The 15,414-nt window shown below is 36.0% G+C and overlaps 1 protein-coding gene across 8 annotated transcripts in view; it reads right to left on the bottom strand.

Annotated features, from left to right (window-relative positions):
• Positions 1-15,414, bottom strand: part of BRMS1L (BRMS1 like transcriptional repressor) — a 35,378-nt gene that overhangs the window by 7,806 nt on the left and 12,158 nt on the right. For 6 of the 8 annotated variants that reach the window (XR_008299367.1, XR_008299369.1, XR_003422459.2 and 3 more), the window contains exons 5-9: positions 4,716-4,812; positions 3,411-3,494; positions 2,210-2,274; positions 1,237-1,276; positions 645-792 (exon numbers count right to left, since the gene is read on the bottom strand). Coding sequence is in view for 2 of the 8 variants with exons in the window: in XM_015061587.3 (XP_014917073.1) it covers positions 645-792; positions 1,237-1,276; positions 2,210-2,274; positions 3,411-3,494; positions 4,716-4,812 (434 nt within the window). In the remaining 6 variants the exon portion in view is untranslated. The remainder of the gene's footprint in view (positions 1-644; positions 793-1,236; positions 1,277-2,209; positions 2,275-3,410; positions 3,495-4,715; positions 4,813-15,414) is intronic. The other 2 variants (XR_008299371.1, XM_015061588.3) reach the window with 1 other exon arrangement.

Raw genomic sequence — 15,414 nt, 5'->3', positions numbered from 1 at the left:
TGGAGTGTGTAACTCTTGATCTCAGGGTTGTGGGACTGAGCCCCACACTGGCTGTAGAGATTATTTAAAAAAAATAAAGTCTTAAAAAAAAACAACTTAGAAGCCTATATAAATAATTATATAAACCTTACTTAAGCCAGACTGAGTTTTTTAAAAGGCAGCTTTTAGTTTTCAAGTTGTATTGTAATTACTGTTACTCTTAAGGTTTTCATGAATTTTCCATTACTTTCCTACTCTAACTGATACACATTCTTGGTGTCCAAAATACTGTAACACCCAAAAAAAAAAAGTTAAGGATTAATATGCCCACCAAAAACTTGTAACGGTCTGATTTAAAGACCATAATATTAAAACCCTAACAATTCATCTATTATAATAACTAACAGATAGGACCACTTACCTGGCTAAATAATTCCAACATTTCCTCTTGTGTTAATGCTTGTGCTCAAGAACTTAATATGTGACACTGGTGTATAAATATTAACACTGGTGTACATACATGCTAAACAAATCCTATGCCAAGAGAAAGGAAGGATCCATAGGCAAATAATGGTGCATTACGAATGCACTACGGACGAGGCAAATATTTATTGACAACAATTGTAAATTTTAATACTGAGCAACACTGAAATGATAGTTTTTACCTTGTAGGACATTCATCTTTTTTATCAATACATATTGTTTGTCCACGTATATACCATTCACCATCATAATATAATCTTCCTTCTTCAGATCTAGCACTGTGCAGATGTTTTTCCAGTTTCACAGGCGCTAAAGGGATCAGTTCAAAAACTGTTACATTAATAAGACATTGTCAGAAGAACAAAAGTGCAGAACATTACGAAGTAACACCAATCCATGCATATATGTGAAAAAAACACTAAAAATAGTTCTTAGATATTAAGTCTAAATCTAATAGAAATAAGAGAATTTAATTTCTTACATTTCTTTATAGAATTCACTAAGTTTTAATATAACTACAAAATGAAGCTGTACAATGTACGATAAATCATCGGTGAACTAGACAAGTGCCCGAAGAAGGGGAAGCAGTTACATTATCAATTATGAGTGCCAATTTTAAGTAGGATTTAAGATATCATAATTCCAAGAGTAGTGTTCACTAATGAAACGAAACCACTGATGGGGGGAGAGCTCTTTAGTATGTGGATGACTTAATGGCCCTGATCCAACAAGTCTCCACAGAAGAGATCCCTGAACTTAGGTTAAATGACTTACGTTCTGTCTTCACTCGGTGTGGACCCAGTGTAGCCATTGCCTAATTAAAAAAAGAAGACATTGACTGAGTTTATAGACTGAAAGTATATTTTGGGGTCTATTTAATGTATACAACACTACTCAGGACCTCAAATAACTAACAGTGAAATGTAATCTTCAGCTGCTCTAATAAATTGTTAATGTCTAAGACCATAAGGAATATGTATATGTAAAGAACAACCATTTCTCCTAGAGGTGTTATCAATGTTTATTTATTTTTGGGACAGAGAGAGACAGAGCATGAACGGGGGAGGGGCAGAGAGAGAGGGAGACACAGAATCGGAAACAGGCTCCAGGCTCCGAGCCATCAGCCCAGAGCCTGACGCGGGGCTCGAACTCACGGACCGCGAGATCGTGACCTGGCTGAAGTCGGACGCTTAACCGACTGCGCCACCCAGGCGCCCCCTTAGAGGTGTTATCAATACCTAAAATGATCTCTCTCAACTAAGAAGTTTCTAAAAACGGAAAAATTTTAAGAAAAATAAGTCTCCACCTTCAAACAAGCACAGAAAATTTTGTAATTCTTGAATGTTTAATGACAGAACACAAGACATACAATAAAGTTCAAATACCCACTTTGAATTCATTCAACAGGTATTTATTGAGTGCCTTCAGTGAGCCAGCACTGGGCTAAGGACTAGGCACAAAAAGGTTATTTATTATTTTGGGGCAACCTAAATAAATGCTTTTCTGTACTTTTGCATAAATTATTAATTACATTATTACAGGAAAAAATACAATCAAATTGCTGACATGTCTCTCAAAATATTCTTGCAATCCACTGTTACCTGTATTAGTATTAACTGCCATTAAGAGAATGTTGCAAAGTAAAGCATATTAACAGCAATATTTTGATGTAGTAGTGAAAAACCACAGAATCTTTAAAAAGTAGACTATAAGAAGATACTTGTATTCCATTGCTCTTTAATCATACCTTCCTAATTGTTGTCCAGTCTTCAAGAATATCAAGATCTTGTAGCATATAAACTATATATGGACGTGGAAAAGTCAAGGTCAATTTAGCTGTAAGAATTTCACACTTTGAATTATATTTCCAAACTTCCGTTTTTCAGAGAATTAGAACAGCGATTTCTGGACATAATCCTTCGGCAGACTGAATTTTGACTTCAAATAAGTCTCCAAAAAACTTAGTACCAGGATAAATATATTCCAATATTTTAGATGCTATAAACCATATTCTCTTAATTCTTTGATATCATTGATTGTAAGACATACCACCAACCTAATCACTGAATTGAGGTGGGAATGGGAAAAGGTAGTGGGGTTAGGGGAGGGCACCACAGGGAACACCAAGATCGAAAGCATATATTATTTTAATTTAAAAACATTCCGGGGCACCTGGGTGGCTCAGTCGGTTATGCGTCAGACTTCAGTTCAGGTCATGATCTCACAGTCTGTGAGTTCGAGCCCCTCATCAGGCTCTGTGCTAAGAGCTCGGAGCCTGGAGCCTGCTTCAGATTCTGTGTCTCCTCTCTCTCTGCCCCTCCCCTGCTCATGCTTGGTCTCTCTCTCTCTCTCTCTCTCTCAAAAATAAATAAACATTAAATTTTTTTTTTTTAGGATCTTGGGAATATTTTTTTTTGAAATTTATTGCCAAATTGGTTTCCAAACAACACCCAGTGCTCATCCCAAAAGGTGCCCTCCTCAATACCCATCACCCACCTTCCCCTCCCTCCCACCCCCCATCAACCCTCAGTTTGTTCTCAGTTTTTAAGAGTCTCTTATGTTTGGCTGTCTCCCACTCTAACCTCTTTTTTTTTTTGTTTGCTTGTTTTTAATTTTAAAGACACTCCAATTTCAGAAACATTGAAAGTGTTAAAAAATAAACATGAATTAAACAATCATGCTATAAAGAGCTAGTTCACATCAAAACCTTTGCGAACTACAAAGCCATATTAATGGCTCAACTTCTACTCCCTTTAGAGTAGTAAACTCCCTCCCTACCCCTCTTAATCCTAAACTATATCCTTCTGACTTCATTCAGTTTTATAAGTCATCTTTTTCCTATTACAGAATCATGTAAATAAAGTCAGTGTATACTAATAAAACTTACAAAGATATGCACAATGCAAAACCAGATGCACCAAGGCAAAAACAAATTTAGAAAAGGATATCTGAAACAACAACTGGCTTCTTTTTGTCAGGACTGAAAGGATCCTTCCTCTTTTTTCTTGACTGAAGCTCATCATTCCACAGCTCTGGCAAGTAAATAAAATTGAGTATTAGCTGATTTCTGGAGATCAAAGTGGGGGAAAAGGCTATGTAATTTCATGGTAGCAAAATTTCACTGATAGTATATATATGTGACTATGTAATTTCCTGAGCAGCTATATATTTATAAAATTTCCTCTGCCTTTATTAAAGTAAAAAATCAACTTGGCACTTAATGACTAATAACTGATGAACCATAGGTCAGGTTTGTTAAATATACATTACATGCATTGCTTCCTCTAATCCTCAAAGCTATCTCTGAGACAGGTAGTCCTATTATTTCAATTTTACAGATAAGGAGACTGATTTAGAAAAGCTAAAGTAACCGTCACTCATATTCACCCAACTAGTAGGGATAGGGGCTCATCTGACTCCACCGTGCCTACTGAGAGATAAAACTTTAAAGAGGTAAAGTAATACACACACATGACCTGTAGGATAACCCAATACATCTTCAACCCACTGTAGAAAGCTTTTCCATAATACCCCTGAAAATACCACTTTCTCATTGGACTGATCTAATTATTAAGAAGTTCTTCCTTTTTCTCAGACAAAAATCTACCTCCCTGTAATTTCTATCTAGTTTGTGTGTCACCAAGAAGAAAAGATTTTTATTCCTTCTTCCACCTTATCTTTCAAGATTTAGAGGGAAGAACATATGCTGTAGTTGTCTTTCAATACTATTCATACATTATAATAATATCTTTATTATTCTTACAATATACTGTTCTTCTATAGTTCCTGTCACACTTTCCTTTTGTCCCTTTTCATGTGCTCCATTTTCTGTCTTTCTGAAATGTGAATTCAAATCAAAGCAACAATCACAAACCTATCAAGTTCTTTAGAAGCCTCCCCCTTTCCCCTCTTATTAGGACTTCATTTACATAACATTTATATTAGGAGACTAGGATATTACGAGACACTCCAGTAAGCCACAGGTTCAGTGTCACTTAAAGTAAATATCACACATATCACACCACATCATTCCCATTACCTGAGGTAATTATCTTTTTTTTTTTTTTTAAAGAGCACGCATTCACAACCACACATGAGTGGGGGAGGGCCAGAGAGGAGGGAGAGAGAATTCCAAGCTGGCTCCAAGCCCAGCACAATGCTGGGCTCAGTCTTACGACTGACCGTGAGACCGTGACCTAAGCTGACATCAAGAATCGGACATTTAACCAATTGAGCCACCCAGGAGCTCCAACCTGAGGTAATATCAATGCTGTGCCTATCCTCTTCAAGCCTTCTTATCTTCTCCTCCAGTTCACTCTGGACTGTATCATATAACAAAAGCTTTTCACTCTGAAAAAGAAAAAAAAAAAAACAACAGATTATGCTTAAGTAGAAATAAAAAATCATTCCATCTTAACTGTGAGTACTAACTTACTCTTAAAGTACTTTAACACATGATGCTTTTGTTTGCTAACTTAAAACCTTTAAAGATAAAATGCCAAATACATGAAAGAAATAAAACCAGAAAGCACAGAATCTAAATACATATTTAAACACATACAATTAATTGTTTAAGAACATCTATATTTATATGTGGTATGGAGGTGAATGTTTATTAAAAAAACTAGTAAGCTCCCATGGCCTTTTAAGTATAACCAGGTCCTACCTGTCTGTATAATGGAGAACCTATCCTATAAAGTGTGTCATTATAAAATGGGTTTCTCTTTGCAACAGTAATTGGGCCTTTATTCCTCACTAATATCTCAACATATTAAAATAGACCACTGTAACACAAAGAGATTCAAGTATGAATTCTATAATCGTTTAAAATAATCTAATTATAGTCAAAATCGTAAAACTATACACTACATCCAAAAGACTATTTACTGGCAAATCAGACTAGAACCCAGGTCTACTAGTTCTAGCCAATTGTTCTCTTAATTATAAAACACCATATGCCTTATTTTAAAATCCATAAAAGGTACATAAGTATAACATATAGATTCGTTATATAAAAAGCTTCTGACAGATTCCCAACCCACCACATGCTTACTCTAGTAAGGAGAGTAGGCTCCTGAGACATAGATACGACGTTCTGGTAGAGACTATTGGAATACAGGTAGATAGGATTTCTTGTGAAAGGCACAAGCCACACCCACTTGGCAGCACTGCTAAGTGTGAATCATTAAGTCCTCTCTTACAGGTTTGAAATTTAGAGTCTACACATGCTTGAAGGTTCTCGTGAGTGGTAGAGAGAAGATAGCTTTTGTCAATTTGAGGCGAGCCAGGAGCTAGAGAAAGCAAAGCTGAAGAAGACTAAAACTAGATCTCATATGAAAAATCTTCCAGGCTGCTCTCTAAACTCAACTTCCTTTTGGTTGTTTCCTCTGCCTTTGGTAAACTGTTATGAAATATTCTGGCCTTATCTACATTGTGCTACAAGCATTGGGAAACATTATATACCAGAGAAAAATGGAGAGCAGGCCCCAGTCACAGTCAAGAGAGTGTGACAACTATAAATAGATCCAGATTCTCCAACCAAAGAGGACTCTGAATGCAGAGTGAAAGTGATAAAGATTTTAAGAATATGAAACCTTAACTGATGCAGTCTCTTTCCTTGTTATTGATAAATTTGCTCTAGGCCAAGCAAAAATTCTAAAATAAGTCCACTAACGGACTTTCTTTATAAAAACAAAAAAACACCACCACAATGGGCCTGAAATGTTTGATGCTTTGAAGGCATTTCTAAAGATATAAGTCACAGTTTAAAAAAATGTTTTTAAACATTTTATTTTATTTTTTGAGAGACACAGAGAGACAGAACACAAGCAGGGAAGGGGCAGAGAGGGAGACACAGAATCAGAAGCAGGCTCCAGGCTCTGAGCTGTCAGCAAAAGGCCCAACGCGGGGCTGGAACCCACAAGTGCAGAGAGATCATGACCTAAGCCTAAGTCAGATGCTCAACCGGCTGAGCCACCCAGGTGCCTCTAAGTTACAGTTTAAAGTGTACAAATAGAAGTGCCTTGAATCTATTCTCAGTCTTATTTCTTTGTCCTTGTCTCCCTTATCCCCAAGCCCATAAGCCCTCAAAAGACTTTCCTGAATTGGAAAAAAAGTCATTAAGGAAGGAGCTAGAGGATACCTGGAAAAGAAAGGCTCATCCAAATTCCCTTGCTTTGGTGCCTGTAGAGACTTCTTTGTTCAATAGGTAATTTAGTTTATTTAAAGTACTTATATATTTGTCTTCAAGGTCCCATATCCTTCCAATCTCCACACCTAACTTCCCTTTGAACGTGGACAGGAGTTAGTGACTCATTTCTAATGGATAGAACGTGGTAGAAATCTAGGTCATAAAAAACATCGTCGCTTCAGTCTTGTCTCTTGGATCACTCGCTCTGAGAGATGCCAGTCACCAGGTCATGGGGCTCTCAGGCAGTCTTTGGAAAGACCCAAAGGACTAAGGCTTGCAATCAAAAACCATTAAAACCTGCCAGCCTTGTGAGTGAGTCACCTTGGAAGCAGATCCTCCAGCCCCCAGTCAAGCCTTCAGCTAACTGCTTCACTGGCTGACCTCTTTACTGCAACTTTATGGGACTCCCTGAGGCAGAACCAATCAGCTAAGCTGTTCCCAAATTCCTGGCCACAGACACTGCAAAATAACAAATGTTTATTGTTGTTTTAAGTCACTAAGTTTTAGGGTAATTTATTATAACCAATTGGTTATATCATATTGGATAACCAATACAAGGGGTCTCAAAAAACTTACTCCTATACACCTTGTCCCAAGAAGCCACTCTACCCAAATGAAAAGGAGAAGGAGATCTAGTGGGAATGATCTAGCGGGAAAGATCTAGTGGGAATTTCTAGGGTGGTGGTGAAGACACACCCACGAAGACAGATGCAGCTGGCCTAGAAAGCATCTGAAGGAGGCTGCAGGATGGAGCAGGAGGACAGGGGATCTAGGGGTAAAGGGGATGCTCCTCATGGATTATCTGATGCATTTGATCACAGGGAAAACAGCATCAGCGGGGCTTTCATAGATCTGCTAGAGTTCTGAGAAGAATTGACAAATAAGACTAAAAGTAAATGAAGCAATTATTAATTCCAAGGCTACAAATAGAGTTGTACAAGGAGGGCAGTTTGAGCACAGTATAACTCTTGGCTCAACAAACAATATTTACAGTTACAACAAAAACAAAAACTGAGACATAACAGTGTAAGAATGGGATGAGGGAAACTATTATGGAATCTTCAGCTTTCATAACAGGACACAAATAGATAATATTTAAAACTGATACTATTTAGAAATATGAGGGCAAATTCCAGAAGCAGTAACTAAAAGAGATAACCGCTGCTGGGACGTAGAATTTAGAGATGGGAGAGGGGGCTGCTGTGTTTTATTAGAGGCCTGTGCTTTCGGAAATATATACACACATTACCTGCTAAAAACAAATGTTTAAAAGTATTTAAGCTGTATTAGCTAAGTATTTAGAGCTGTAGGGAAATCCTCATAAAATGCTGCCTGTAAAAAAGTTATGATACAAAATAGTATATATAGTCATACCAGTGATATGAAAATCAATTATACAAACATGCACGTAACAGATTTCCTCTGCTTGGTAGACTATAGTTCGTTGCATTTCCTCCTTTAGACCTATTTCTCAAGTTTTGTTAGTACTTATTAATGTTATAATCAGAAAAAAATTAAATAAATAGATAACCAAAGCCAGAGCCCTAAAGAGCCTCAATCTTCTCAAAAACTAGAATCCTAACCCTGAACCCTCAGGGTCTGAGACCTTGCCACCATCTGCTGTTGATCTTAACACTCATCTCCAGCTCTGTGGGGAGGCTTAAATGAGAGAACCTAAAAAAAGCATCACCACCTGTCCCAGTGTCTGGCACACTGTAGTATTCTATAAATGTGATCTCCTTCCTTATTTTGACACAAACCATCTGCTAACTCGATTGCCTCTGTGGTGTTCTGGCATGCGCTCTGTATGTATACCCACATGAACATGTCTAATCTCTGGTCCTGGCCCCTCTTTCTACCTGCTGCTAATCAAACTTATTTTGGCAATTGGCAGTGAATCTCCCTTCTTCCCACTTCCGGTGCCTCTCAGTTATTTCTATATGAGCCAAATGTAGAAAAGCCCTGAATAACAAGGTTCAGATTTAATGGTAAATTGCATGAATGACTAGAAACATCAAAGGATTTCAATCCTGGTTCTGCTGCTAATTGTGTGACCCCATGCAAATTACTTAACCTCTCTGAGCCCCATTCATAAAATCAAGATAATTCCTTTCATAAGGTGTGGTAAGGATTAAAATGAGCGTGAATATAAAATTTATAACACTCTAAGTTCCCTTCCAGCCTTTATTTCCTCTGTCTAAAATGCCCTTGAACCACTGGTGAGTATTATATAAGTAAATAGATCATTTATAATATTAATATTAAGCATTTAAAAAACAAGCCATACCTAAATTAGAAGAAATTTAGGTAAATAATTGGCATCTCTATGGAGGAGGGAAGACTTTCAAAGCTGAAAAATGATGGAAGAGAAAGAATATCAATATATTTGTCTATGTAAAAAATATTATTTGAAAATACCTTGTGGACTTTTATTTCTGACAATATAGATGAGATATTGTCAAAACAAAACAAAAATACTCAAAACCAAACAGAACTTCCCAACATACCTAGACAGATATTCTAAATAAAATACCACAAACATCTTTTTAAAAGTATAGTTAAGCTCTTAAAAAAAGTAAGAGATATCCCCAAGGACCAAAAATAAAGAGCTAAAAACCAGCATGCTAACCTGGTTTGAAGCTATGGTTTCCTTGAGGTTATTTGCAGGTGTCAATAACCTAGAGGCGTGGTTTTTAGTGGCTGTTTGGGAAAAAGATCTGGGGCCTAAGCAAAGCAGGGACACAAGAACTGGGATTCCTGCATAGCTCTGAAGGGTTATACCTTTAAGGAAAAGGCAGACTAGAAAAGATCCGCCTGAGGGAAATGCATCTGTGTCAGTTAGGCAATAAATGGAAAAGAAGTTTTTCCAGCAAATATGTCATCTTGGGCCTGACCTCTACATATCTGAGATTCAAATATAGATTACCTGCATCTTCTAGGAAATTCCAAGCCAAAAAATTAAAGCAGATGTGCTACTGGCACAGCAGGATGCCTAGTTCAAACAACCTAGCAGAAATAAAAGCAGATACTATCTGAAGAACCACATCCTCTGTCCAAGGCTCACAGAATTCCTAACAATAAAGCCTGCTATAGTCCAGAATCATGAAATAAGGAAAAAAGCTGTGAGATTTGTCAGAAATTTAACACACACACACACACACACACACACACACACACAGCAGAAATAGACTCTGAAGAACTTCAGATAATGTTATATTAAATATAATGAAAATGAAAGAAAGGCAATACCAGAAAAGATAATATCTGAGAAACTTCCAGAATGAGTGGAAAACAAATTCTTAGATTCAGAGCGCATAACAAATCCAAGTAAGGAGAGAAAAATAATCTCTGTGGAGACACACTGTAAAGGAACTGAATAACAACAATAAAAAAGGCTTAAAAGTAGCTAGTAAAAGGAAGGAAAATAAAATTATCTAAAAATGGGACTTCTAAGCAGACTGTGGAAAGTAAAACCCTCAAAATGCTAAGAGGAAACAGTTGTCATCCCACAATGTTTTATCCCCTTGAACTGTCCTTCCAGAATTATTACAAATAAACCTATTTTGGACAAATAAAAACTGAGCTTACCACTAAGGGACTCTCTGAAGAAATGTTAGGATGTTCTTCAAGAAGCAAAGAATGAATATGCAAGGAGGGGTTGCAACTCAAAAACAGTGAGCAAAAAAAACTAGTAGAGTATGCATAAACCTAAAAAGAACTAAGTCAACTAAATCTAGGAGATCAAAATAATGCTTCATTTGAAAGGTAAAAAAGCAAAATGGAACTAAAGTACTGAAAACTATAACTTGTACTTTGGGAGGGAGTATCTAGAGTTAGAGAGTTCAAGTGTCCTTTAATTCAAGAGGAGGACAGAGTTATTAATATTTGATTCTAATGTAGATATGCATGGTGACAAATTAAGCTAATCATTATAGAAATAGAAAGTATAAATGTATGATAACAAGTTTTAAAACTCAATAAATCACACACAGCCAGGAAAGGTCAGAGAATAAAAAAGGATAAAGCAGAAAAAATAGAAAATATAAAACAGGTTGGTATTAAATATCAAATAATCACTACAAATATAATTGGACTAAATTTACCAGTTAATAGACAGAGATTCTTAAAATAGTTTTTAAATCAACACATTAGCTCTTTATTTACAAATAACATGCCTAAAATATACCATAAGAAAGTTGGAAGAAAAAAAGAATAGAATAAAATGAAGAATAAAATTTGGCCAGTAAATGCCAGGCCAAATAAAACTACAGAAGCTATTTTAATTATCAGACAAAATAGACTTTGAGGCAAAAATCATTGTTACAGAGTAAAGTACTTTTAAAAAGGATAAAATGTTACACTTATTAAGAGATATAAAAATTCTAAAATAAACTGGTAGATATATAAGCCATGAGAAATTAACATATGCCATTTACAATAGCATAAAAAAGAACAAAATACTTAGGAATAAATTAAGGAAATGAAAGACTTGTATATTGAAAACTATAAATCACTGATTAAAGAAATACAAATAAATCAAGACCTTCCTAGACTGGAAGACTTAATATTGTTAAAAAGTCCATACTAAAGTGATTCACAAATTCAATGCAATCTCTATAAAATCTCAATGGAATTTTTTTTTTTACAGAAATAGAAAAAAAGACTAAAATTAATATGGAACCACACACACACACACACACACACACACACACCCACACACCCACCCCAAAGAGCCAAAACAATCTGGAGAAAGAAAAACAAAATGAGGCTTCACATGACCTAATTTCAAAATATATTACAAAGCTATGGAAATTAACAGTATGGTACTGGCATAAAGACAGGCATATAGACCAATGGAAAAGAGCTCAGAAATAAACCCATGAACACATGGTCACCTAATCTTCAACAAGGGTGCAAAGAATACATAATGGGGAAAGGCTAGTCTCTTCAACAAATGGTGGTGTGGAAAAAACTGGACAGTCACATGCAAAGGAATGAAATCTGACCCTTACCTTACACTATACACAAAAATAAATTCAAAACTGATTAAAAATTTTAATATAAAACCTGAAACTATAAAGCCCCTAGAAGAAAATATAAAGGATAAGCATCATGACACTGCTTTTAGCAATAATTTCTTGAATATGACACCAAAAGCACAGGGAACAAAAGCAGAAAGAGATAAATGGGATTATGTCAAACTAAAAAGCTTCTGCACAACAAAGGAACAATGAGAGTGGAAAGGCAACCTACCGAACGGGAGAAAACACTCAAAAATCATGTATCTGATAAAGGGTTAATAATATTAAAAACACATAAGGAACACAACTTATTTATTTTTTTAATCTTTATTTTTGAGAGAGAGAGAGAGATACATAGCATGCAGGGGAGGGGCAGAGAGAGTGGGAGACACAGAATCCGAAGCAGGCTCCAGGCTCCCAGCTGTCAACACAGAGACCAACACAGGGCTCGAACTCATGAACTGCAAGATTATGACCTGGGCCGAAGTCAGGACGCTTAACCAACTGAACCACCCAGGTGCCTCTAAAGAGCTCAATTTAAAAATTAGGACTTGAATAGACCTTTCTCCAAAGAAGACATACAAATGGCCAAGAAGTACATGAAAAGATGTTCAACATCACTAACCATCAGAAAAACGCAAATTAAAATCAGTGTGCTATCACTTCACACCTATTAGTATGGCTGTTATCCAAAAACCAAAAGATAAGTGTTGGTAAGGATATGGAGAAATTGGAACCCTTATGCACAGATGGCAGAATTATAAAATAGTGTGGTCACTATGGAAGACAGTATGGCAGTTCCCTAAAAAATTAAAAATAGAATGAAATGATCCAGCCATTCTACTTCTGAGTATACTCCCAAAAGAACTGAAATCAGGATCTCAAAGAGATTTGCACTCCTATGTTCATTTCAGCACTATTCACAATGGCCAAGATGTGGAAAACAACCTAAATGTACATTGAAGGACGAATGGGTAAAGAAAATATGATATATACATACAATGAAATATTATTCAGTCAAAAAAAATTAGAACATCCAGGGACGTCTAACTCTTATCTTGGTTCAGCTCATGATCTCACAGTTCCGGAGATCAAGTCACACACCTGGCTCTGCTCTGACAGCAAAGAGCCTTCTTAGGATATTCTCTCTCTCTCTCTCTCTCTCTTTCTCCTCTCTCTCTCTCTCTCTCTCTCTGCCTCTCCTCCGCTCACACTCTTTCTCTCTTTCTCAAAATAAATAAACATTTTTTAAAAATTACAAAGTCCTGCCATGTGCTACAACATGGATCAACCCTGAGGATAATACACTAAATGAAATAAGCCAGTCACATACAGACAGGTATTGCATGATACCACTTATATAAGATATACAAACTAGTCAAACACGTAGAAGCAGAGAGTAGAATGGTGGTTGCCAAAGGCTAGGGGAAAGGGGAAATGGAGAGTTGCTGTTCAATGGGTATAAAGTTTCAGTTATACATCATGATTAAGTTCTAGAGGTCTGTTGTACAAAAGTGTGCCTATAGTTAAAAATATTGTATTACACACTCGATATTTGTTAATAGGATACATCTCATATTAAGTGTTCTTAACCACAGTTAAAAAAATTTTTTTTAAGAAGAAAAAAGAAAAAGATAAAAGAAATTCCACAGGAGATAAGTTTCAGCTGGGAGCTCTGGAATCATGAGCATTTAGTCCCCAGGACTGTACCATCCTTTTTGATCAAAGGAATCCACAACAGTGGACATGCATTGTGGGGCATCTCATTATCAGTACCTTTGGCCTCCAGATCTGAAATGGTGAATGACTTTACTATTGTGAAAAGAACAGTATGTGGATTTTCTTAGGGCATAAAGAAGAAAATAATAATAAAAAAAATAATAAAGGAGGTATTAACAAATCCACCAACACACAGAGAATTCTAACACACCTCCTTCAGTAACTGAAAGATGAAGCAGACAAAAAATTAGGATAAGTCCATACATAAATAAATGAACGGAAAGTATTATGAGGAATAAGATACTCGCAAAAAGTATTTCTGCCCGAAGTACTTATTAATCACAATAAGTAAAAACGGTAAGTTTACTTAGAGAAACCTGGAAGACACCACTGAAGTCAAGTGATCAAAGTGTACATCACCAATAATGGTACATATCAAAATTGTGTGCTACCTAATAGAATTCAGTGAGAAAAACACATCACTATTTTGATACTCTTACTGAGAGGCAAAACCCAACTCTAATCATGAAGAAAAAGCAGACCAATTCAAAACTGACATTCTATATAATAACTGGACTGAACATTTCAAACTTGTACAGACCATGAAAGTCAAGGTAAGACCAAAGAATTGTTCTACATAGAAGGAAACAAGACATGACAACTAAATGCAAAGACAAAGACAAGTGATCCTGAACTGGATCTCTTTGTTCTAAAGGGTATTGTTGGGACACGGCTGAAACTTAAATGGGGTCTGAGGATTAGACAGTAGTAATGTATCAGTGTACATTTCCTGATTTTGATGATTATAGTATCGTTATACAGGAGAGTGTCCTTCATTTGTTGTATTCAGGGGTGATGGTGCATCATGTTGCCAACTCATGGTCATCTTCATCAGAAAAGTTCTTTTGTACTTTCTTGCAACTTTTCTATAAGTATGAGGCTGTTTAAAAATATACAAAGACAAGATGTACTAAGCACCCATGGAACTGATGAATGCAATCTTAACTATATATTTCTATGGAAGAGAAAAATATGGGATATTCCTAACTCATTTTATGGATCTTGAGATCAAATCAAGGACAGTATGAGACTTAAAAATTAAGTCTCACTGATAAACATAGAAATGAAGCTTCTAAACAAAATATTAGCAAACTGAATCTGATAATTCACAGTAAAAATAATTATTCCAGGAATCCAAGGATGGTTTAACATTAGAAAATACATTAAGAGCAAAAAACATGACTAATTCAACAGATGTAGACAAAGCCTTTAATACAATATAACAACTATCATGGTAAAAAAAAAAAAAAAACAACTTAGAAAATAAGAAATAAAAGTAAATTTCCTTAACTTGATAAAGAGTATTTACCAAAACCCAACAGTAAATATTGGAAAACCATAAGAAGCACTCCCTTAAAATCAAGAACCCAACCACAATCTGCTTTCACTGCTTCTAGTTTATGATGTTCTATCAGTGCCACTAAGACAAAACAAATAAGAGGAAGATCAGAATAGAAGAAACAAACTGCCATTATTAACAAATGATATTACTACCCACATGGAAAATCTAATGAGTTTGTAATTAAATTATTAGAATTAAGAAGAGAGGTAGATAAGGTTGGATACAATATCAATATACAAAATGATTTTTTATACAGCAGCAAGAAATAAAAAGTAAATTTTTTAAAAGATGTTACTAAACAAAAACAAAAAATTTTAACAATAACAAGTGTAAGAAGAGCAAGGTAAAATTATCAGTTTATTGAACTACCAAGACTTACTAGACTGAAAGCAAGGTATTATGCTACCAGTGCAGAAGCAGTCAAACACAAATGAAACAAATTTAAATGGCTATAGGGGCGCCTGGGTGGCGCAGTCGGTTAAGCGTCCGACTTCAGCCAGGTCACGATCTCGCGGTCCGTGAGTTCGAGCCCCGCGTCAGGCTCTGGGCTGATGGCTCAGAGCCTGGAGCCTGTTTCCGATTCTGTGTCTCCCTCTCTCTCTGCCCCTCCCCCGTTCATG

Source organism: Acinonyx jubatus, chromosome B3 (assembly GCF_027475565.1).
Source record: "Acinonyx jubatus isolate Ajub_Pintada_27869175 chromosome B3, VMU_Ajub_asm_v1.0, whole genome shotgun sequence".
Lineage (NCBI taxonomy): Eukaryota > Metazoa > Chordata > Mammalia > Carnivora > Felidae > Acinonyx > Acinonyx jubatus.
This window is presented reverse-complemented; position numbering and strand designations above follow the sequence as displayed.